This window comes from Protopterus annectens, chromosome 17.part0, assembly GCF_019279795.1.
Source record: "Protopterus annectens isolate FY-2018-M chromosome 17.part0, PAN1.0, whole genome shotgun sequence".
NCBI lineage: Eukaryota > Metazoa > Chordata > Ceratodontiformes > Protopteridae > Protopterus > Protopterus annectens.
Window position 1 is genome coordinate 238,904,817 of NC_056751.1, and position 23,475 is coordinate 238,928,291.

General features: G+C 40.8%; 1 protein-coding gene across 1 annotated transcript in view; it reads right to left on the reverse strand.

Moving 5' to 3' along the window:
• Positions 1-23,475, reverse strand: part of DMXL1 (Dmx like 1) — a 2,737,735-nt gene that overhangs the window by 338,137 nt on the left and 2,376,123 nt on the right. The window contains exons 43-44 of the mRNA XM_044059165.1: positions 18,954-19,046; positions 18,770-18,861 (exon numbers count right to left, since the gene is read on the reverse strand). Of these exons, the coding sequence (XP_043915100.1) occupies positions 18,770-18,861; positions 18,954-19,046 (185 nt within the window). The remainder of the gene's footprint in view (positions 1-18,769; positions 18,862-18,953; positions 19,047-23,475) is intronic.

Here is a 23,475-nt window from a genome sequence, read left to right on the forward strand (position 1 = left end):
AAGCACAGGACAAAAAAGGGAAAGACTTTTGTTTTAAACATATAGCAAGAAAAGGAAGGATGACTATCAACAATGGTAGAAAAGAAATATACCTGCTAGTATAAGGAGCATACAATACCAACGATGGTATATAAAAGAGTTACCAAAATATAAGGGTAAGGAGGGAATATATAAGAGACTAATAGGAAAAAAGGATAGAAAGAAAAAAAATTTAAGTAATGAAAAAGTCACTCGAAACCCTAACCGTCTTAAAAAATGGCAAACGAGATCTGGGGTATTTGGTGGTCAGGGGCATTATGGGTAAGGAAGGAGCTCGAGATTCAGATCCTAGAATCTGTAGAAAGTGGCCGAGTTGGATGCAAACACATTGATTGAGGAATTAATGAAAATGACATCATCAGATCATATGTTTTGGGAGTGTAATGAGCTGGCAGATTTTAAATTCTCTATAGAGTACTCTGTCTGAAATACTGGGTAAGCAAATGGGTGTAACTAAGGAAATTATTTTTTTACCTAGTCTACAGGATCTGAACTGCCTTGATATATAGTAAGGCCTTGTCAAGTTTAATTCTGGTAGCTATCAAAATATCAGTTGCTAAAAAATGGAAATCAAAGTCTAAACCAACTGTAGCTGAAGTACTGAATAATATAACACATATAAAATAAATGGAAGGGAACTCTTTAGAAAAAGGGAGTGAACAAGTTAAATAGAAATAAATGGAAATTGTGGAAAAATGCATGCAGAATAATGCTCTGGAGGAAGAGTGAGGTTTAAGGCAAAAACTGAGCAATTTATGCAATGTTGGACTGATGACAGTTACAAAAAAAGAACGTGATGTATAATGCATGTAACTGGAACCATGTCAATATGGTTTGATTTCTTTTATATTAATATATGTTTGTCTATGTCTTAGGTGATAAATTGATAAAGGTGTTAAGGCATTTTTTGATACTGATGTGCTTTGGCTTGTCTGAATTATCCCAGAGTCCTTGCACTTTTACCCCATTTGAAAATGCTCCCCAAGCAAAATCTGAGGAATCAGTCAATACACATTGCATTGGGGTGGGTGCAGAAAAAGGGAGACCTGTATTGTGAGCCATCTAATCCCTTCTCCAATGCATTTCTGACTTTATAAAGACCAAAATTAGAATTTGAAATTCCAGGGAATTAGAATGTCAAGTCCACGTTTTACACGTACCAATGAATGTTTTGCATATGTAGCCTTGCAAAGGGAATAATGAGAATCATAGAACTCATTAGGCCTACTATCCTGAGAAATTCGCTGGCAGTAGCTTGAGACTGGGGAGAAAAGTTCAGGAAGATCTCCAGACAAAAATGCACCTTCTGTTGAAGGAGAAAAGCCTGTTGCAATATAATGCTCATCAGGCAACATAGAAACACAATCCTGTGTGACAGAATGAGGGAGGATTTTTACATGTTTATCTGGAATCCCAGATATATAAGTTAAGGACTGCTGACAACTGTCAAGGCTTTGCACAAATAAGCAAGTTGTCTAAAGAAGGAAAAATGTGGATTCCCTGCATTCTGAAGGGAGCCAACACGGAGACTAGACACTTTGTAAATCTTATGCAGTGGACAGCCCAAAGGGTAATGCAGAGAATGGATAACTTGACCCACATATACAAAATGTTACAAATCACTTGTAACGGTTTGTTATTGGAAAGTCATGGTAAGTATCTTTGAGGTCTAAGGCTACCATAACGCTCTTACCCAGGACATATATCTCTTAGTTTGGAATCTCCACAAAAATAATGATAAAAGACTGATTTAAAATTCATCTTCAAGACTGCTCCTTCTTTTGAACCAGAAACATTCTGGAGTAAATGATCTTTCCTATTTGTTCTGCAGGAACATGTGCTATGAATCCTGTTTCTAACATATGTTGGAGCACATGCAGAACAACAAATGATTGACTGGGAGGGAGGGGGAATCCCCCCGAAAGACAGAGTGGGGGATTTTCTATCCCTTGTCAATTGTAGCTCTCCTAGATCACCTTCAAAACCTGTCTGTGACAATCTAATGCCAAAGGGGGACACTTGAGGGTCAGACTCTCTGAAAGAAGAAAAAATGCATGGGCTGGAATGGGAGTTGGAAGGAAAATGACCAGGTTTCTGGCATGGTCATTCTGAGGACAGCACTTGGACCCTTTCTGGGATTGTTACTGGACCCCTCCTGCAATCTCTTCTTAGGTGTCTGTTAGCAGAAGGTACTGCTTGTTTGCTTTGTCTTTTAGAGGGAGTAGAGGCTTTGGAAGGAAGAACTTGTGGAAATGAAAAATCCTTGCAATTCCCTGCATTTATTTATCCCTCTCATTCCACTGGTTGAGGACGTGCACAGTAGAAGGCCTAAACACCACCTTCCTGGCCGTGGAGGAAAGTACAATAGCATAAGTAAACTCAACATAACAGCAGATGTTTGAATGATCACTGCTGTAGCCTATATGGGTTATATCTTACCATGGCTATTAGCAGCTGACTAGCTTCCATAGGTTCATAGGTTCATACTAGGCTATCTGCCCTAGGGCATTTATAAGCCTAGCCAGAGTGTGTTTGGCTTTCGCCACGCATTCTAAATGAATTTTGCTATGCCCTTTTTCGAGGTTAGTATACTGTGCCTCTGTCTAACAGTGACACATTAGTGATACCCGGAATAAACCTACGATCTCCCATCCACTCATCAAGATTCCTCTTGAAGAGAGTCAATGAGGGACTCCGCCTAACCTGGACTGGGATTTTATTCCAGAGTGAAGGGAGCCTTCTGGGTTATGACTCTGTCCCTCCAGCATGTCCTCTTTATTTCAGTCCTGAGGTTCAACTCTCTCGAGCGTGTAGCTCGATGGGATTTGGATTTTCTGAGGTGCAGCATGTCCATTAATTCCGGGTTGGACATGGCTTTATACGTCAGGCACAGATCGCCTCTGAGCAGGCGGTATGCCACTGAGTAGAGCTGGAGTTTCTTTAACCGGGCAGCATATGGCATCTGTTTGAGCCCTTTGATCCTCTTGGTGAGGTACTTTTGGGGTCTTTCCAGTTGCTGCAGGTGTCTGGTAAGGTACATCCCAAAAGGGGCACTGTACTCAATTATGGGCCTGATGAGGGATGAGTAAAGAGGCACGATGACCTCCCCTGATCTAGATGTGAATCCCTTCATGATTAGGTGGGCTATATAAAATGTTCTTCTAACCACTTTGGCCACGTGGTTGTCAAATGAGAGATTGCTATCAACTTGGGTCCCCAGGTCCCTAATTACTTCTTCTGTACTTAATGGATTACCACCTATGTGGTAATTTGTGGGCACTTTGTTTTTGCCAAAGGGGATGACTATACACTTTTTGGCATTTAGCTTGAGGCCATGGCTCTGGCACCAGTTGTCTGTTTCTATGAGGCCCTTTTGGAGGATGCTTGTGTCGGCTGGAGAGTCGATTATGGCACCCAGTTTGCAGTCATCTGCGAACTTGGTCAGCCACAGTCCTTCCGTGTTGGCCTGTACCTCCGAGAAATATATACCGAACAAGAGAGGTCCCAGGACTGAGCCTTGTGGGACGCCACTTGTAACTGGTTTGGAGTCTGACATGGCTCCAGCAATTCTAACCATGTGGGTTCTGTCCTTGAGCCAGTTTGCAAACCATCTAGTGACATAGGGGTTTATATTTAAGCTGGTAAGCTTATCTATAATGCCTGAGTGGGGTATTGTATCGAAGGCTTTTGCGAGGTCCAGGTAGGCTGTGTGGACCACCTTCCCCTTGTCAATGGCCTTGGTGACTGTTTCAAAGAAATCGACCAGGTTTAAGAGGCAGGATCTGCCCTTAACAAAGCCGAACTGGGTAGGATCCAGTGTCTGTAGGTCCCCAGTATCTTTACTTATGAGGTCCATGATGATCCTTTCCATAGCTTTGCAGACCAAGCTAGACAGGCTTATGGGGCGATAGTTTCCAGGATCCATTGAGGCACCACCTTTGTGGAGTGGGACCACTGTTGCTGTACGCCACTCTTTGGGTACATATCCTGAAGTAAGGATGAGATTGAACAGTAGTTTTATGTTTGAGTTTAGCTCTTCTTGGAGTTCATGTAGGACGCAGCCCGGGACACCGTCTGGTCCCATTGATGCTGTGTTTTTTTGCTTTGGAGAGGACAGCTCTTACCTGAGCATCTGAGATGTCGGGGGGCAAGCACTCTGCTGGGATAGATATTTGCCCTTTTGGTGGGGAGGGGGGAGAAGTTTGCGATGAACCTGTCAGCTAGGATGTTGGCAATGTCTGTGAGTTCGGTGTATTTTTTGTCATTTTGGACTAATTCTGAGCATATCTGGGAATTCCCACCCAGGTTCCTAACATAACTAAAGAAAGCCTTGTGATTATCCTTAGTGTCCTTTGCAATTTTTCTCTCGAAGCTGGCCTTAGACAATTTTATGCATGCCCATAGTTTTTTGCTAATACTGATCAGAGATGCCTTCCCTTTTTGGGATTTTGCTCTATCATGTAGTAGCTTCCTCCTTCTATTGTATAGTTTGTTTATGGCTGGGGTCCACCAGACAGGACGTCTGCCTTTAGAGGATTGGGTCTTGGTTTTATTTGGGATTGCAAGATCCATGCATTCCTGAAGGTGTTCATAGAATGCGTTTATAAAGGATTCTGCAGTCTGGGCCATATTTTCCACAGGCCCGGGGGCTTTGAAGGATTCCACCTCGGTTTCGAGGAGTGTGAAATTTGCTTTAGAGAAGTTTTTCACTGTGGTTTTCTGGGCAGGGGGTGGGGTCGGGATGTGAATATCCAGTGAGATTAGTTTATGGTATGATCTTACCAGTGAGGGATACACGTCTGGTCTGGAGCACAGAGTCCCCATGTTGGTGATGATCAGGTCCAGTATGTTTTCCCCTCTTGTGGGAGTGGTAAGAAATTGTTCCATAGCATTTGAGTTTATAAATTCTAGGAACCTTTGGGCTAGGGTGTTGGAGCTAGAGTAATGCTCCCAGTCTATGTTTGGGTAGTTGAAGTCGCCCAATATAATGGTGTTTGGAGAGACCTTCATATTTTCCAGTGTTCTCAGGAAGGCCGAGTGGGGTTCCTGGGTTTGGGAGGGTGGTCTGTAGCAGGCTATAAACTGGAAGGCAGTTTTACCCACTGTTAGTTGCACATGGATAGTCTCTGATGCTTCGTGCTGTGCCACCAACCTGGAGGTGTGGGTATCTTTGACTAATATTGATACTCCCCCTCCTTTTGTGGTTCGGTCCAAGTTTTGGGGCCGAAAAGCATGGTATGAGGTATAACCTGGTAGTGCTGGGGTGCTCTTGGGAGCCTTGAACCAGGTTTCTGTTACTGCACAGATATCGATGTTCTCCATGCTAAGGAGAGTTTTGAGTGTGTGCATCTTGAGGTTTAGACTTCTGGCATTGAGTAGCATTACTCTTAGTTTCTTATCCCTTGTGATACCTATGGAGGTGGGTTTGTCTTTTAAGCCTTGCCTAAAAAAGGCACTATGGGGGTAGCAAGAGCCTTTGCCAATATCCGAAAGCCCAAGGGTGACAGGTGCAAGCCGTCCCTAGCGAAGCATCGTGGCTTGTCGAGCATGTCATCCCAGGCTGACAGGCATTAGATCCCCTTTGAATGACACCAATACTTAAGCCAATTGTTGAAATTGATCATCGTGTCTTCATATTGTGGCATTATTCTTGGTGAGGGTAAGATGCTACTCAAGGTCAGGGTCATACCGGCCTGGGCTACATGCTCAGAGAGCTCCTCTATGTCTCTTTTCATGAAGTCCGGGGAGGTACGTCTCAGGTCATTCACACCAGCATGGACAATGAATGAGTCATATTTGTACTTGCCTTGGAGTGACCTGAGTGCTTGTGTTATGTGGCGGATCCTAGCGCCCCACAGGCAGCTCACCGTGACATTCTCCTTGTTCAGCCTGGTGAGCGGGACGTCAGTGTGCCTGACGATAGAGTCACCTATTACAAGTGTATCAAGTGCGTTGTTTAGCCTTAAGGGCTGTAACTGTTCGGCACACTGGCTTTGTGAGCTATGTGTTGCACGTGTTTTGTTTTGGGGTAGCGGTTGCTTGGGTGTCTGCTTTGGAGGTCTCTGCTGCTTAGGCAGATTTTTATTTAGAGCCTATGAGTATGTTTTTGTGTGTTTATGTGTTTGGTTTGCTGTTGTGGTAGATCTATGTGAGACTGGAATTGTAGTGTGTGGTTTCCTTCTCCTCCTGACTGGTTACGCCAGTACTGAGTTGAGAGAGCTTAGCCTCCAGTTTGGCTATATGGTTGCATCTCTCACGTGTGTTGGAATCTGTTGGGAGGAAGAGAGGGTGGTTTGTGTACATGAGGAAGTTGTAACATTAGCTCAAGATTCCCAGATTCACCAGCTGGACCGGAGAGGAGATTGACAACTGACCTTTGGACATGCTAGAATAGTATTGGGAATTCCTTTATAATTGAAAAAAAGGGCCAATGGGGAACAAGGTACTCAAGGGGAGTTTGTGAGGGTGTAGTGCTTTTAATTTTTTAGTGATGACTTAGTGAGCAAGTGCCAGGTAACTTAAATGCAATGTGTTACAGGTAACTTAAATGCAAAAACGACAAACAGTAACTTTCTTTCAAGTGAAACAAGGAAATAAGTACAGTAAGCAATGCAGATATCACTAGGGATCCACAGAAGCACTGAAAAGCCCCGTTTAGGTGAAATTAGCTTCAGGAAATAAGCAAACAAACAACAAGCATACAAACAAAGCTAGATTCAGCAGGCCTGGATCTAGTCTATGCTACAGCAAACAAGGTGTACCAATTTCAGTAAGAAACATTTCAAATATGCAGGCACTATAAGCCTTTAACCAGAAATTCCCAGCTCAGAAGGGGAGAGTCCAGCCTCTCCTCCCACAAGAGTGCAGACCATGAACCTTCTTAATGTAAAATAACTGGCCTGAAGCCCACGTGCTTAAACCAGAACTAATACACTTTTAGAAAAACAGACACTGAGCCCTCAATCAGCAGTTCCCAACTTAGAAGGATGTAAGCTACCTGTCCTGCCACCACAGTGCAGGCCACAAACCTTCTTAATGTAAAACAACTGGTCTGAAGCCCAACTGCTTAAACTAAAAGGCTTAGAATGAGTTACACCAAGCAGTAATAAATACAATTGAGTACTTTTAAGATGACGCAAAAGCAAAATAAAGTAGGAAGAAACACAAATACAGTAAAAGCAGATAAAATTATTTATTTTTTTTTTCAAGCTTCAGGGCATCTTACACACACCCAAACTGTCAGCTCGAGCTGAGATGACAGAAAGACAAGTTTGGGCTCGAAGTCCTTCACAGCTTTTCTGCCAACAGACAGAGAGAGAGGCTAAGCCCTGAAAGGACAATGCTAGGAACAAAAAAAAAAAAAAAATGTCCACATCCTGGCATAAAATATACAAAACAAGGGGAATGCAGGGAGGGGGCGGCTACTGTAGAAGTGATCATTCAAACAGACTGTTATGGTAAGTTTACTTACACAATTGTACTATCTTCATCTGATCACTGCTGCAGAAGTCTTATCTATATGGCAGATTACCCTAGCTTACTAAATTTGGGAGGAAGAAGGAGAAGAGTCCAGGAGCCCCTAGAGAATGGCCATAGCAAAGCAGGATCTGGACCAAGAAAAGGAATAACAATAGTGCTTTGTTAAAGTATGTACAGAGGACCAATAAAAGCTTCTAGAACAACTCTAGAATTTATCCAAACTCTGCACAAACACCACTTGAATAAACACAAGTCCCAGGAGCTGAAAAAATTATCTTTTCTCTTTATTAATTTACAATCATTAAGAACTTTCATCATGTAAAGTGGACTTCATCAGAATAAAGACTAAAGCAAAGCTGCTCTATTATAGCAAGTAAAGCCCTCCCACTGAAATGAGTTTCCAAAATACCATTGGTCAAGATCAACAGCAATTAAAAATCAACTGAAAAGAAAAAAATCACTTAATGAAAATAAACAATCAGTTGTGTTAAAAAAGTTACAATGCAAACAATTTTTAAAAGGAGGATTTGTCCCAACAGCAATAGCCATACAAAATATCTTAAAAATCGTGCTTTCAATAAAAACATTAAGTTGTACATGAAAACAGAATTGACGTTAATAATTAAAACCTTAAGTGTCAGCTCCAGACCACACCACTATGTTAGGACTCATTTGTATGACACAGTGTGCAACTCAAATTATAAGTAAAACTTCACAAACCACTACATGCTTTCCTGAAAACATATGATGAAAGCCAAAAAACACGCCAGACCAGCTGTAGGTAAAGTAAGCACTTTTGTTTACTTCATAACCAAAATTCATTAGACAAAACAATAATCACAACAAGCCCTTTATATATCCCTCCAAAAACATCAATTAATAAATTAGTCAATTACATAATTAATTCACTCAAACACAAAACCCAAACATTTTCATTACCCTTAAAATCCTAAACTTCTAATATCATACAACAAATTTTAATTAGGTTAAAAGATGAATACAAATCAATTACCACAATAATAAATTCATCTATAACATGATTTCAGTCTTAAAATACATTTAATAGACAAATTGTCATTCATCCCAGGGAAAAATGTGCATTAAACCTTAATTGCCAAATTAGTTCCCTTTCATCTAGTTCTAAGGCCACAGGACTCCCCCCCCCCCATCCGTACCTACTACTTGATCAATCACAAAAAAATAGGAAAGCATGTGATGGGATACTGATTTATATGCCTAGCTAGAGCATTGTTCAAATTTAATTTTCTAATATTATATATATGCTCATAAATGCGCTGTTTAAGGCATCTTTCCATCCTTCCAATATAAAATGCAGGACACAATTGACACATGGCCATATAAACAACATATTTAGAAAGACAATTATAGTTGCCCTTTAGGAAATAGGTCCTCCCATACATATTAAATGAATTTGTAACTTTCACAAATTTGCAGAAATGGCAAAAACCACACTTAGACATTCTACCATTAGAAGTAACAGCACTGATGTTCCCGAAGGATTACATTTGAATTTAAAGCAGATTACATTTCATACTCGGACATTGAATTATACAAGGAATTAGTTAATAAAATATTTGTTTCCAAGATCTTTAGGAAGGCTACTTATTCTAATGCCTTCCTGCATTGGTCAAGTGCCCATCCCTATCACCAAAAGAAGGCTGTTGTGAAGGGGCAGATGGTCAGGGCATCTAGAATTGTTACAGAGGAAGCTGATTTCATTTTAGAATGTAACCTATTGAAAAATATGTTTGTTAAAAGGGGTTATCCACCCAGCTTGATGGATGAAATTTTTGATGAAGTCAGTTTTAAAAGAAAGATTGGGATTTTTAAGCCTCTTATGTACTGTACTGATTTACTGGTTCGGGATGCTCTGCCTTCTGAGGGAACCGGTATGCCTGGTGCTGACATGAGCATGAATTATCTTGATATGAGTCAGTCGAATATTGAACCCGATGTGTAAGATGAATTTTCACAGAGTGGTTTCATTACTACATTTTCACTTGATGCTGATAATCTTAGATATATTATTAATAAGAATTGGTGTTTTTTGAGGGAGGATGCTTTGATTAATGGAAGGATAAAAGAAAAACCTGGGATTGTGTTTAGAAAGGGTAATAACTTGAAAAATGCCTTGGAAAGGAACATCAGTGCTGTTACTTCTAACGGTAGAATATATGTGTGTGGTTTTTGCCATTTTTGCAAATTTGCGAAAGTTACAAATTCATTTAATGTGTATGGGAGGACCTACTTCCTAAAGGGCAACTATAATTGTCTTTCTAAAAATGTTTATATGGCCACGTGCCAATTTTGTCCTGCATTTTATATTGGAAGGACGGAAAGATGCCTTAAACAGTGCATTTATGAGCATATATATATATATATATATATATATATATATATATATATATATATATATATATATAAAATATTAGAAAATTAAATTTGAATAATGCTCTAGCTAGGCATATAAATCAGTATCCATCACATGCTTTCCTATTTTTTTGTGATTGATCAAGTAGTAGGTACAGATGGGGGGGGGGGTCCTGTGGCTTTAAAACTAGATGAAAGGGAACTAATTTGGCAATTAAAGTTTAATGCACATTTTTTCACTGGGCTGAATGACAATTTTTCTATTAAATGTATTTTAAGACTGAAATCATGTTTTAGATTAATTTATTATTGTGGTAATTGATTTGTATTCATCTTTTAACCTGATTAAAATTTGTTGTATGATATTAGAAGTTTAGGATTTTAAGGGTAATGAAAATGTTTGGGTTTTGTGTTTAAGAGTGAATTAATTATGTTGTTGTGTCTTTCGGCTTTTCCCGGTTAGGGGTCGCCACAGCGGAGCTCCGGTCCGCTAATGATTGGCAGTTGATTTTTACGTGCCAAGTTGCCGGCCCTGACGCACAACCTTCAATGAAGGTACACCCATTCACGCATGTCTCCACACAGAAGACGCTATAGCTGATAATCGAACAGGACAATGTCTTACTAAGAGGCGACAACGCTACCGCAGTAGTGAATTAATTATGTAATTGACTAACTTATTAATTGATGTTTTTGGAGGGATATATAAAGGGCTTGTTGTGATTTTTGTTTTGTTTGATGAAGTTTGCTTATGAAGTAAACGAAAGCGCTTACTTTACCTACAGCTGGTCTGGCGTGTTTTTTGGCTCTTTTTGGATTTCATTAGTTTGTGTTTCTTTTTGGTTTTAGTTGTTTGAAAATATATACCTAAATAGTGGTGTATAAATAAAAAAAAAAAAAAAAAAAAGAACCACAATAAAAAGACACCACTAATAAGTTGACAGATGCACAATATTTGATGCAATTCACTTGTAAAAATACTTCTTTTACAAATAAAATTATACCTTTAGCAGAAGAATACTGCTGATAGAAACCATATGATTCAGACCCCAGCCATTTGTAGAACTGATTTTAAACTGCCACCTTAAGTCCTTTAATTTCAATAAGTTCTGCCAAGGGTCACTCATCCCATCGAGAACTATGCTGTCAACAATGTAAAATTTAAACCTATGCAAACTCATAGTCCTAATATGTTTGTATATTACATTATGTTCATCCATTATACTGATGTCATACGTATGTTGCCAAATTCTTACCCTCAAAGATTTCTCAGTTTTCTCGATATAAAAACTGAGACAATCTTGGCATTGTGACACATACACAATGGCAGTGCTTAAGCAGTGGTATCTTTAGCTCAGTTTTATCTCACCATAGCCATGAATAAAAAAGGAAGAACCTTCTAATATATAGCAGCACTGCTTACAGTGCCAGCATTTCCTGATACTGAAACAACCATGGGTTGTCCCCACTCTTCCAAAGTCTTAAAACAAACATCCTTTTTGTATACAAAATTAGGTGGAAGAACCCAAAACACAGAATTGTTCCTAATTAACTGAAAATATATTTCAGATTTTAACTATCACAGATCTAGTGGCAGAAAAATCGAGTCTGTAGGTGAGAATTAAAGCCTTGTTATATCTAACTGTGGCAACTGGTGGGATGTTATTATGTAGGTTAAAATTTTCATTCTCTATTGGGGGGGGGGGGGTAAAAAAAAATCTCCTATTCACGTTTAATTTTAACCTTGTCAAAAATAACACTGATAAATCTGGATGGGTAACTGCTTACCTCAAAAATCTTTGAGTTCACTACTCTTGTATAAATTTTTTCTCCTGTGAAATCATGGTTGCTAATCTAACCACTTGGCTCTTACACAATGCTTTCTTCTGGTATATCTGGTGCCAACTACTGAAATCTAACAAAGAATTAGAATAAGTTAACTTCCTACAAATACTGGACTCAAAGCAATGACTATCTCTATTTTTGAAATTGTTAAATCCATGTAATTAACTTGCTCTAAAGAAAAATTGACCGTAAATACCGAACATTTGGTGGTAGCATTCAAGTATTTAACTTCTCTAAACTCCCAGTCCAAAAAATTATCCTGTCATCCAAATAACGACCATACAATTATAAGAATTCCTTAAAAGGAGATGAACACACATCTGTATTCCCACTGAGTCATGACTAAGTTGGAAAAATCAGGGATGCCGGTGGCACCCATTTCCACACCTATCTGTTGTCTAAACTGCTTCTCGAAGAAAATAAATTATTTTCCAACACCATTTCCATCAAATCCCTCAAACGTTTGATCCTGTCATGGTCAAATATGCTGTTGATACATAAAAAAATCGTAAAACCACTCTAGGCCAGCATCATGGAGGATAATGGAAAAGAGGTCCTTGACATCAACAGTAACAAAAATGACACTGTCACTATATAAAGCTTTAGTAATTCTACTTAGAAAATCACACAAATTCTTGTATAGACAGACTACATTGTCACTCACAATCTTGAGTTGATGGTCAATAAATCTAGCTATGGTGAAAGTTTTAGAAAATTTTCTATCCACTACTGGACACACAGGTGGGTCAACAAGATTCCTGTGTATCTCTGGGATCCCAAAAATGGTAGAAGTTCTTGGGTTAACAATCTTTAAAAAATTGTAATCTTTCTTAGAGCTGCATCCTTGCACCAAAGTCATGTAACAACATATCAATTCTTTGATAAGCTACATTTCTTTGATTAATTGAAAGCTCTTGATAGGTGTCACCATGCAACATATTAAGCATCTTATTTATATAGTCACTGGTATTCATCATCACCAACCCAACACAGTTATTCGGCTTCATGAGTCTGACTTGCCTATTATTGACTATTGGCTTCAATAAGATTTGCTCATCAGGTTTCAAATTAAACCTAAAATAACTCTTGTTTTTCCGTAGAATCTGTCTAATATCTGCTTCACAGTTTTCTTCAAACAAAGTAATAATGGGATGCACTGCAGGGTTGAAAGTACTTGGCTTGCTGCAATAGGAAGCGGTACTAGGGGCTGTACATTTCTTCTGTGTAAAATACAAACTAAGATTAAGCTACCTCGAGAACAGTTTTAAATCAATCAAAACATCATCCACTCTAGCTCTCCTAGTGGGGAAAAAAGGTTAGACCTTTCTCAAATAATCTGCCCATTGGTTGCTAATAACGAAATCATTGTAGTTAAACACCCTTAAATCATGTTGCTTATTGTAAACAATACTTAAGTTGTTTATTTTCAGTATGGTCTCGCTCTGCTCCTACCTGCTCCTCTGGTACTGATGTACCCTGTTACAAATCGCCCCATGTCGGGGATTGCTCTACAATATGTTGTACTGTCCTCTGTTGTCTGTTCCTTATTCTTTATGACCTCCTGGGAGGCAGGAAATCTAATGTGACCCCCCCCCCCATTTTCTTGTTCTGGGTGGCTCCAGTAATCTGACTCATTAACATCTGGGGTACCACCATACCGTCATTGTAACTGTCACCAGTTGTAACGTTGTTGTCTTTCTCTATGGAATATTTAGTCTTCGATGGGGAAGGGTACGCTTTATCACTTTCCTAATCTAATCTGTCAAGCTTATTTTCTTTTTTACTCTTAACATTGCAAACTGTTCTGTCAACTTTGTCAAAAATAACCAGAGTCATTTGAACAGAAAATAACTCAGAAGTTAAATTATTATCTAAAGTAGCGATAACATTAAATAATTTGTCCATATCTTTCAAATTGTGCTTTATAAGCACTTCTGTAAGTTTACAACCGTGTCTATTAAACAAGTGAAGTCATGTTACAAACATGAACCTTCTGACAGTCATACTTCCAGTAGCAGAGCTCTTTTGGTATATGGCGTAAACAAATACATTCTTTAAAGTAACTATTCTCCACTTGAAGTTTTATACATTAGTCAATTAATTTTATTCAAATAATTCTAGAATCCAACTCTTCCCAAAATGCTATAAATGTGGCCAAGGCCCTGGCAGAGCAGGCCTTGAGCCTGTCTGGAAAGATTTGTTATGGCGAGTATAACAAGATAATAGCCTTTGACAACCATTGTTAACAGTCTGGTTTGACAGAGGTATCCCATTTTCTTATCTTCACAAAAAATGAGCAAACTGATCCAAAGATCTGAAAGATTTGGTTATGTCAAGATAATAACGGAGTTGTCTGAGGGCATCCAAGGTATGGAGCATCCTTTCTCCCTCATTTTTAGGTTGCAGAAAGAAAATGGGAGATGGACAGGTTGGCTTAAAGTAAACTCAAATACCACTTTAGGCATGGAAAGAATGACTGGTTCTCAAAGAAAACCCTGTCCCTGTGGAAAATGATATAGGGTTTTCTCACCGCAAGCTTGCATGGAGAGTCAGACACCCTTATTGCAGAGGTCAGAGTAATCAGGAAAACTGCTTTCCATGTTACAAATCTCAAGGCAGCCAGGTTACCTGGTTCAGATGGAGCAACTGTTAATTTTCTCTACCACAAAATTAAGATCCCAGTGAGGGGAAGCCACTGGTTTTCTTGGAGGCCTCTTATACAAAAAACATTTCTGACATGAGACTGCATTGAAAGAGGATCATGCATGTACAAACATGCTGAAATGACCAATAAACAAACCTTGACAGAGGAATAAGAAAGGCCACTGGATAATAACTCTCAGAAATATTGTGAAAACAGAGGACTACCCCTGAATAGGTGTTGGTTACAATGTTGGCACAAACTAGAAAACTTTTTTCCATTTGCTAATAAATGACTTTCTAGTAGCAAGCTTTCTTGTCATCATTAGTATCTGCTGCATATCTTCAGTAAACGGGTTCCTAAAAGAAATTAAGACTATCACCCAGGCAAGTCAACTGAAGTTGATTGATATCATGGTATATCAAACATCCCTGTTCTTGTATGAGTAGATCCAGTAGTCTGAGGAAGCTTGTGGTAATTGCCCCTACCCATTTCTACAAGACAGACCCATGGTTGCCTAGGTTAGAAGGGATTTACCACAATGATCTTGGAGGATTCTTTCTGAATCTTCAGAAGTACCCTGGATATCAGCTGAAAGGCTGGAAAAGCACACAAGCAAATTCCTGTCCAAAGAAAAGAGGAGGCATCTGACTTTCAGGCCTTCTTACATGGAGTCCTGGAACAGAATCTTGCCAGCTGACTGTTCAGATAGGAGGCAAAGAGGTCTACCTGAGGAAGTCCTCACAGACTGATTAAACCTTGGAAGACCCCGATCTAGTTTCCGTTCATGGAGATCTGCCCTGGATCTGCTCATCTTGTCTGCTACACAGTTTTGCTCTGATGGAATGTAGGATGCCTGTAGAGTAAGACTGCATTGTGAAGCTATATCCCAAGCTTACATGGAGAGTCTGCAAAGGGGGTACAACCTGGTTACTCCTTACCTGTTGCACCACATGACTGTGGTATATTCTGTAACAACTTGAAGAGGTCTCAGGGACCAAAGCTGATTCAGAGAGTGGAGTGCCTTGATCAGGGCAAGCATCTCCTTGATGTTTATGTGCTTGCATTTGTCCTTAATGTTCCAAATACCCTGCACTTTTATCCCTCCTGAAACTGCTCCCCCCCATGCAAAATATGAGGCATCTGTGGTGACTGACTGCTTTGGAAGAGGGAGGGAAAAGGGGAGACCTGTATTAAAAGATATTGGCTGTCTCCACCAAATGATTTATTTTCTGATATACCCCAGCACTAGGATTAAGAAAAGACAAAGGTTGTTTGTCTTGGACCAAACAGACTTCAGATACTACTGCATCTTTCTCATATGGAGTCTTGCCGGGGGTTCATTAGAACCATAGTAGCCATGAGACCAAAAATCCTGAGGTATTCCCTTGTTGAGACCGAAGTCTAGAGTGGAAAACCGTAGAAATACATCTAAAAATGGATTTTTTTTCCTGTGGAAGAAAGGCTGTTTGAACAGAGTTGTATATCTGACATCCCAGGAACACAATCCTGTGTGAAGGAGTCGAGAAAGTTTTGAATATTTTCTTGAAATCCCAGCTTGTGCAACAGATCTCTCACCCGAGAGAGAGATTTCTGACACTTAAAGTCTCTGCAAAGATAAGCAAGTCATCAAAATATGGAAATATGGAAAAATGTGGATATCCTGTAGCCTGTAATGAGCTATAACTGGAGCTAGACACTTTGTGAACTCTCTTGGTGCAATGGATAGCCCAAAGGGTAAGGCAAGGAACTGATAAGGAACATCTCATGTCTGGATGAATATGGATGTGATGATAAGCACCTTTAAGTCCAGAGCTGAAGGAAACTAAAAAGAGGAAGTAGTAGTAGTAAAAGGGTGTGAAGTAACAATTTTGAATTTGGGGACCATCACAAATAGGTTTAGGAAAGAAAGATCTGGAACTGGTTTCCAAGCATTTTATTTCTTTCTTTGGCACTAGGAACATGCTTGAATAAAAACCCTTCCCCACCTGGGAAGGAGGAACTAGTCCTATCACTCCAAGGGACAGTATGTAATGAAGAACCAGTGGAAACAGGAGTTTCATCTGTATGACAAGGAATGACCCATTGAAAGGAGGAATTTCCTCCCACTGACACTTTTAACCTTGATGAATGATTTTTCAGAATCCATTTGTCTAAAACTATCTGCAACCAAAGAGAAAATGGAGACTCAGACTTTATGGAAGAAAAAAGGGGTCAGATTTGGGAGAGGGGTTACAACAGTTGTTGAACATTCATTCAGACTTGTTGGCTATCCTTGGTTTTGGGAGGTTCAAGGCTTCTTTTTGGAGCCCTCGTGTCATTTATTCCTAAACGTGTTTACCTGTACTTTATTGCGAATTATCACTCTGCTTTTTTTGCCAAAAGTGGATGAGGAGTTAGAAAGTCCCTTGGAAAATTTGGAAAAGGAGGTTGAAGAAAATCATAGATTCCCTGGATCAGCTTACCCATTCCATCACATGTTTTGTTCATCTCTGCAGAAAAGGGATCAAATACTTTATCTCTATCCAAAGGTGAATTTAAAATTAAATTTTTATCATCATCTGGGAGGTTCTGGAGAATGGAGGCATGCAAACCACCTAAAAAAATACCAGTAGCCATAGCCTTGGAAGGTGTATTAAGAAAGTCATACACTCACTGTAAACAATGAGTAGTGACTTGTGCAACAGAGGAAACTACATTATTTAAAGCAGAATTTTCTTCACAAAGAGAAACTGCAGATTAAACATTCCTCATATTTTCAAAATTAGTCAGAACTAACATACAAGTCTCACAATTCAAGCTTCTGAATATCAAAGTTGCAAGTATACATTTTTTTCCCATATTTAACAATCATTTCCTTGTCAGAAAGAGCAGGACTGGAATTAACCAAGTGCATAGCAGCAGTGGGATCAACTACTAAAGCTACAGCTGGAGGGTCAGGTTTGGGAATAGTGTATAAACATTTAAAAGACTGAGGAACTTCTGCCTTTTTAGGGGTAAGCTGGCTGACTATCCGGAAAACTGCAGGCAGTGACACACACCCATCCTCCTAAAGCAAACAGAACAGCAAAGAAAGGGTGCAGGTTCCGGAAAATCCTTCTGTTAGAACAAACAGTATTTTCTTGGGAATGAAAAACCTCAGTGTTCTCCCACTGAAAACACAGGCTCTTTCTAGCAACAGTCTCAGAGAAAGAAACTCCCATGGGGAGAATCAGAAACAGAGCTCTCCTCTGAGTGAGAGTCTGAATCAGAAATCAGTGATAAAAAACATGTATCCCTCTTGCTTTTACCAGAAACTACTTTACAAGAAGGATCAATAACCTAAATTAAACCCTGAGCCAGACCCAGCAAACTACTCCTGTCCAAAGAAATATGAGGAGTACCTAACATGCTTAGCTTTCCATTTCTTTTCAACAGTGAAAAGGATTACTCACTCACTGTACCTGATAGATAGCCAATGGCCTCTGTAGAAGTAATTCCTACCTTCTGGATTTCAACCTGGCTATGCTATGACTATCCTGTTTGAGGTTGTCTTACTGGGTTGTCCTTCTGGGTAATTGTATGCTCACTGCTTCTTCCAGTTGTGATGAATAAAATAGCAGTGTGAGAAAAGTACTCTGGAACTCAGTCACAAGTTAAAAAACTTTTCGGGCAGATGTGCGCTGCTTAGTAGACTTGAGTATAACAAGCAAATCAACCTGGTATTTATTCATCTTCTAATAGGTAACAAGTCAGTTCCTGCCAATTGGTCATGGGGAGGGGAAGGGGTTGAGTTTTCATTTTTATTGTTAACATTTAAGATGTTGTGGTACGAATGACTTGGTGTGCTCGTGGGTGTGGTGAAATCATTTCCATGCAACTTTTATGACTGGTATAATTTGCAAGTTAACAACAGAGGTTAAAAATGTTTTCCAAAATGTTTGAAAAGTCCAACAATAAGTAAAAAAGTCGAACAAATATTAAAACTCCACCCCCTCCCCTATGACCAACTGGGTGGGAACTGACTTGGTCACTCCCATTAGAAGTACAAAATACAGATGTATGGGAACAATGATTAAAACTGTCTACCAGTCTACATTTTCCATAAACAAGACCTCAAACACACATGGCAATTACTGTCACAGTAATATTTTTTAAACAGACAGACACCGACACAGAAACACACACACCAAGTAATGCTTTAACAACCCATGCAGAACCACTTCACTATTGATTAAACTAATTCTAGAATATGTAATTAGGATAGGGAAGAAACAATGTACAGAAATAAAGAAAATTACTGACAAAAGAACAACATGCAGCATTCTCTAAAAAAACTAGCCTCTTGACAGTCACCTTTTTGCATAACCTAAAATTAATAATCATGTGCCTTACCTGTTGTCCGTTGACTGTCCAGCAGTTGCTATTAAGGAAGATGAGCCAACGAAAACAAAATCATTGGCACTTTTGTTATGACACTGCCATGTCTGAAAAATGAACATGGACATTCACTGCAGATCCTGACAACAAGCATAATTTAATTTACAGACAGATACATACATGCATCCACCATTCTTACCTGGTATGGCTTGGGTATACTTCCAGCAGGCTGCATGTGCTTCCAGTTTGTCAGCCATAAACTGAGATATCCATCAACATCAACCATGCCAAACTGCAGGGAAAAAAATCAACAAGATGTAAATAAGTTCTGACACTTGACTACAAAATTTATACATCTAATCATACTTGGAAATTCATCTGGAAAAAATTCCCTGCAATTAAATTAATATTTTTTCTTATTTCCAATACTGCCACTGGCTAGTATTAGTATACCACATTCATCTTGGTTGAACAAACGCAAAGGAGTGACGTCATCTGAAAAAGAAGAGTTATGTACATCCCCCTCTTAGCACAAGAATTCTGACCAAAGCCTAAAATAATGAGAGGACAAAGACCCAAAGGGGCAATTTTTAAACATTGCTCTTAACTTAATTCATAGTCTGCATTAGCATGCAGTTTCTGAAGAATACACCCTGAAACTCAAATGTCTGTTATTAAATCATGACTTCAATCTTACTAAACAAAAAAAAGAAGTTATGTTCTTACCATAATGTTCCATGTGGAGTGTTCATCTCGCCTTTGTTCTTACACACGGGTTCGGAGCGGATCCTCGGCTCTGTGTCGGCACCGCCATAGCAAAGCTCTGCATCTAAGAGAAGCTCGAGACCAGGCTATATCCCACAATCCTCCCTGCCATTACTCAGATCTAGTTTGCAAGCAAACCAGACTAACAATAACCCTGAGGCGCTAAGGCTACATACTGCCACAAAAGAAGAAATTTAGAGACACCATCTCACTGACACATCAACTAAGGGTAACGAAACATACCTGGAAGAGGTAAAGACATGTGGACCAGACTCTAGTCCTACTCGTTCTTCCAAACACGTGAGGGAGGGAAGGGGGGGAAATGTAAGAACAAAGGTGAGATGAACACTCCACATGGAACGTTATGGTAAGAACATAAATTTTTTATGTGAGAGTGTTCAATCTCGCCGTTTGTTCTTACACACGGGTAGCGTCCCTAGCTCCGTCACCCTGAGTGACTCATGGAAGAACATTCCTGAGCACAGTGGAACCAAAGGATGTCCTGTCTTTGGAGGTTTTGTCAACCCTATAATGAGCGATGAAAGTATGTGGTTTAGAACATGTGGCTGCTGCACAAATCGTGTCCAAAGGCAGGCGAGCTGCATGAGCCAAGGAAGTGGAGACGGACCTAGTAGAATGGCCTTTTGGTTTGGTGGGTAAGGCCTGATTTGACTTAGAATACACAAAGGCTATACAATCAGTAAGCCATTTAGAAAGTGTACGTTTTGTAACTGCCGTGCCCTTTTTATTGTCTGCAAATGCAACAAAAAGTTGATCTGTTTTTCTGTAGTCTTTAGTCCTGTCTAAATAAAATCTGAGTTGTCTGTGGACATCTAACTTGTGCAACATATATTCCAACTTGCTGGTATGGTTCTTGAAGAAAGTAGTGAGTTCAATGGACTGATTAATATTTATGACAGAACATACCTTAGGAAGGAAGGACGGATTTGTTTGTAAAGAAACTCTATCTGGGTGAAAAATTAAGTAAGGCAGTTTAATTGACAGTGCTTGCAGCTCTGACACTCTCCGAGCTGAAGTAACTGCTACAAGAAAAAGAGTCTTCCACAACAGAAACTTCAGGGGGCAAGAAGAGGCTGGTTCGAAAGGTGGTAACATTAGTTGTGACAACAAATTTAAATTCCTTGGGAATAAAGGGTCTCTGACGGGAGGTCGAAGATGGAAGGAACCTTTCATAAAAGCTTTACAAAGCCTGTGGGACATAATAGAAGAACCGTCCTCACCAACATGGAAGTTGGATATGGCAGCCAACTGCACTCTTAATGTGGAAGTAGAGGCCCCTTCATGGAAAAGGATGGAAAAAAATTCTAGAACTTTATGTAAAGGAGCAACCAGGGGGTCCAAGTGTTGACTAGATGCCCAGTACACAAAGCGTTTCCATTTATTGTTGTAGAGTTTTGTGGTGGAAGCCTTATGAGAGGCAACCAAAATGCGCTGCACTGCCGGAGAAAGTAGATCAGACCTGGCTAGGCAGGGAAGTGGAGCAGCCAAGCTGCTAGTTTGAGGGATAGAAGAGACGGGTGAGGAACTCCCGATGAATGTGTCAGTAGATCTGGTACTGGGTCCAGGATCCAAGGTTCCTCTGTTTGATGGGCTCGAAGAAAGGGGAAACATATCTGTCGAGGCCAGAATGGGGCTATGAGTATAATTGTCCTTTCCAGATTCATGGCTTTCTGGAGAAATCTGGGAATCAAGGGGATAGGTGGGAATGCATATAGGAGACCCGGGGGCCAATCGTGTATCAGTGCGTCCCTGGGGACATCCCCTGGAGGGGGTAGAAGGGCAAAATAGCTTCTGCATATGGTATTCATCGGGGAGGCGAATAGATTGCAGCAAGGCTGGCCCCATTTGCGCAAAATTCTTTCCGCCACTTGTAGTTTGAGGGACCACTCATGAGGTAACAGGATGGCTCTGCTCAACCTGTCCGCAATGACGTTGGATGACCCCAGGATGTGCGTTGCTATCAGAAAGCGTCCCGTGGACTCTGCCCATTGCCAAATTCTCATGGCCTCCCTGCATAATGAGTAAGATCTGGTTCCCCTTTGTTTGTTTATGTACCAGACTACAGACATGTTGTCTGTCTGAACTGCTACTGTCCCTAGAGGTAGGAGGGTTTGAAAGTGTTGCAACGCCAAGAACACCGCCCTCATTTCCAGAACATTTATGTACAGGTTGTACTCGATGTTGGACCATTCCCCTTGGACTGTTCTTCCCTGAAAAACTCCCCCCCACCCTATCAGGGAAGCGTCCGTGGTTATAGTGGCTGTCGGATTTGGTAGAACAAATGGAAGACCCATAGTGAGATCCTGGCTGGACACCCACCATGAGAGGTCTCGCTTGCAAGAATCTGTTATCAGGATCTCGTACTTTAGGGGTAACTGTTGGAACGACCACTGCATGAACAGCGCCATTGGAGGAGTCTCATGTGCAACCTTCCCATGGGAACCGCAATCAGGGACGCTGCCATGAGTCCCAAAACTTTCAACACCAATTTGGCCGGGGCTTTCCTGCATTGCAGCAGAAGAAGAACCTGTTCCTTGAGGGATGAAGCCCTTACTTGAGGGAGCTTTATCAATGTTAAACGCGTATCTAGGTCCGCTCCGATAAATGAAATATGCTGTGAGGGCAGTAAGACAGATTTTTTGAAGTTTATGGAAATCCCTAGGTGGGAACAAAGGTTGACTGTATAGTTTCTTGCTTGCATGAGGAGACGCTCGGTGGTGGTGGTGAGGAGCCAGTCATCCAGATAGGGAAACACCCGGAATCCTAGACATCTCAAGTGAGACGCTACCACTGCCATGCATTTGGTGAATACCCTGGGGGCTGAGGTGAGCCCAAAGGGCAGGGCTCGAAATTGAAAATGACTGACTCCCAGCTGGAAGGGCAGGTGATCTCTGGACGTTCTGGCCATCTTGATGTGGTAGTACGCGTCCTTGAGATCTATCGAGCACATCCAGTCGTCCTTCTGTAAAAATGGAAGGATCGATTGAAGCATGACCATCCGGAACTTTTCCTTCTTCACGAAGGTATTGAGATTGCTGAGATCCAAAATGGGTCTCCAGTCCCCTGTCTTTTTCGGAACTAAAAAGAACCTTGAGTAAGTTCCGGATCCTTTTTGGTCCACCGGGACTGGCTGAATGACTCTTTTTTTGAGCAGCTTTGAAATTTCTATTGCTGCTTGGTCTCGCAGACGGGGTGGCACATCTGGAGACCTTCTTTGTTGGGGTGGAGTTGACATAAGGGGTATTTTGTATCCTCTGGTTACAATGCTTTTTACCCAGGAGTCTGAGGTGAGAGTTTGCCAGGCCTGTGGGTATAAAGCCAAGCGACCCCCGACTGCCTCCAGAGCAGGACAGTCGGGCCCCCATTCAGGAGTGCTGGAAAGGCTTACCAGGGATAGTATTCCCTGTCGCCTTGGTTCTGCGGACCCCCTCTGCCGCTGGGGCAGCGTCTTCCATGTCTGCCCCCCCCCCCTCTGCCTCTGGGGGTGGTTCACTCTGTGTGGCCTGGAAAGATCCCGGAGTTCTACAGAACCACATTTTTCCGCCTCGTTGCCCTTTGGGGTATGGTCTGGATGGAACGGAAAAACGGACTCCGACAGCAGACAGAGTCTTTCCTTACTGCTCACACTGAGTTAATGTCTCTTTCACTTTGGGCCCAAAAAGAGTGGCACCATCAAAGGGGGCGTTGGTGAAAGAAGACTTGAAGGCTTCCGCAAAAGAGCACAGCCGCATCCAGGATTGTCTTCTTAGAGCAATCGCTGAAGCTGCGGCCCTACTCGACCCTTCAGCTGCATACGAGATGAGCCTCATGGACGAGTTCACTACGGAGGTAAGGGTGTTAAGTTGTGCTGTCACCTTATCTGAAACAGCAGCATCTGTGTTACCCTGAAGGGTATCGCTCAGCTCCTTGATGAGATCCCTCTGTAGTCGTGTATA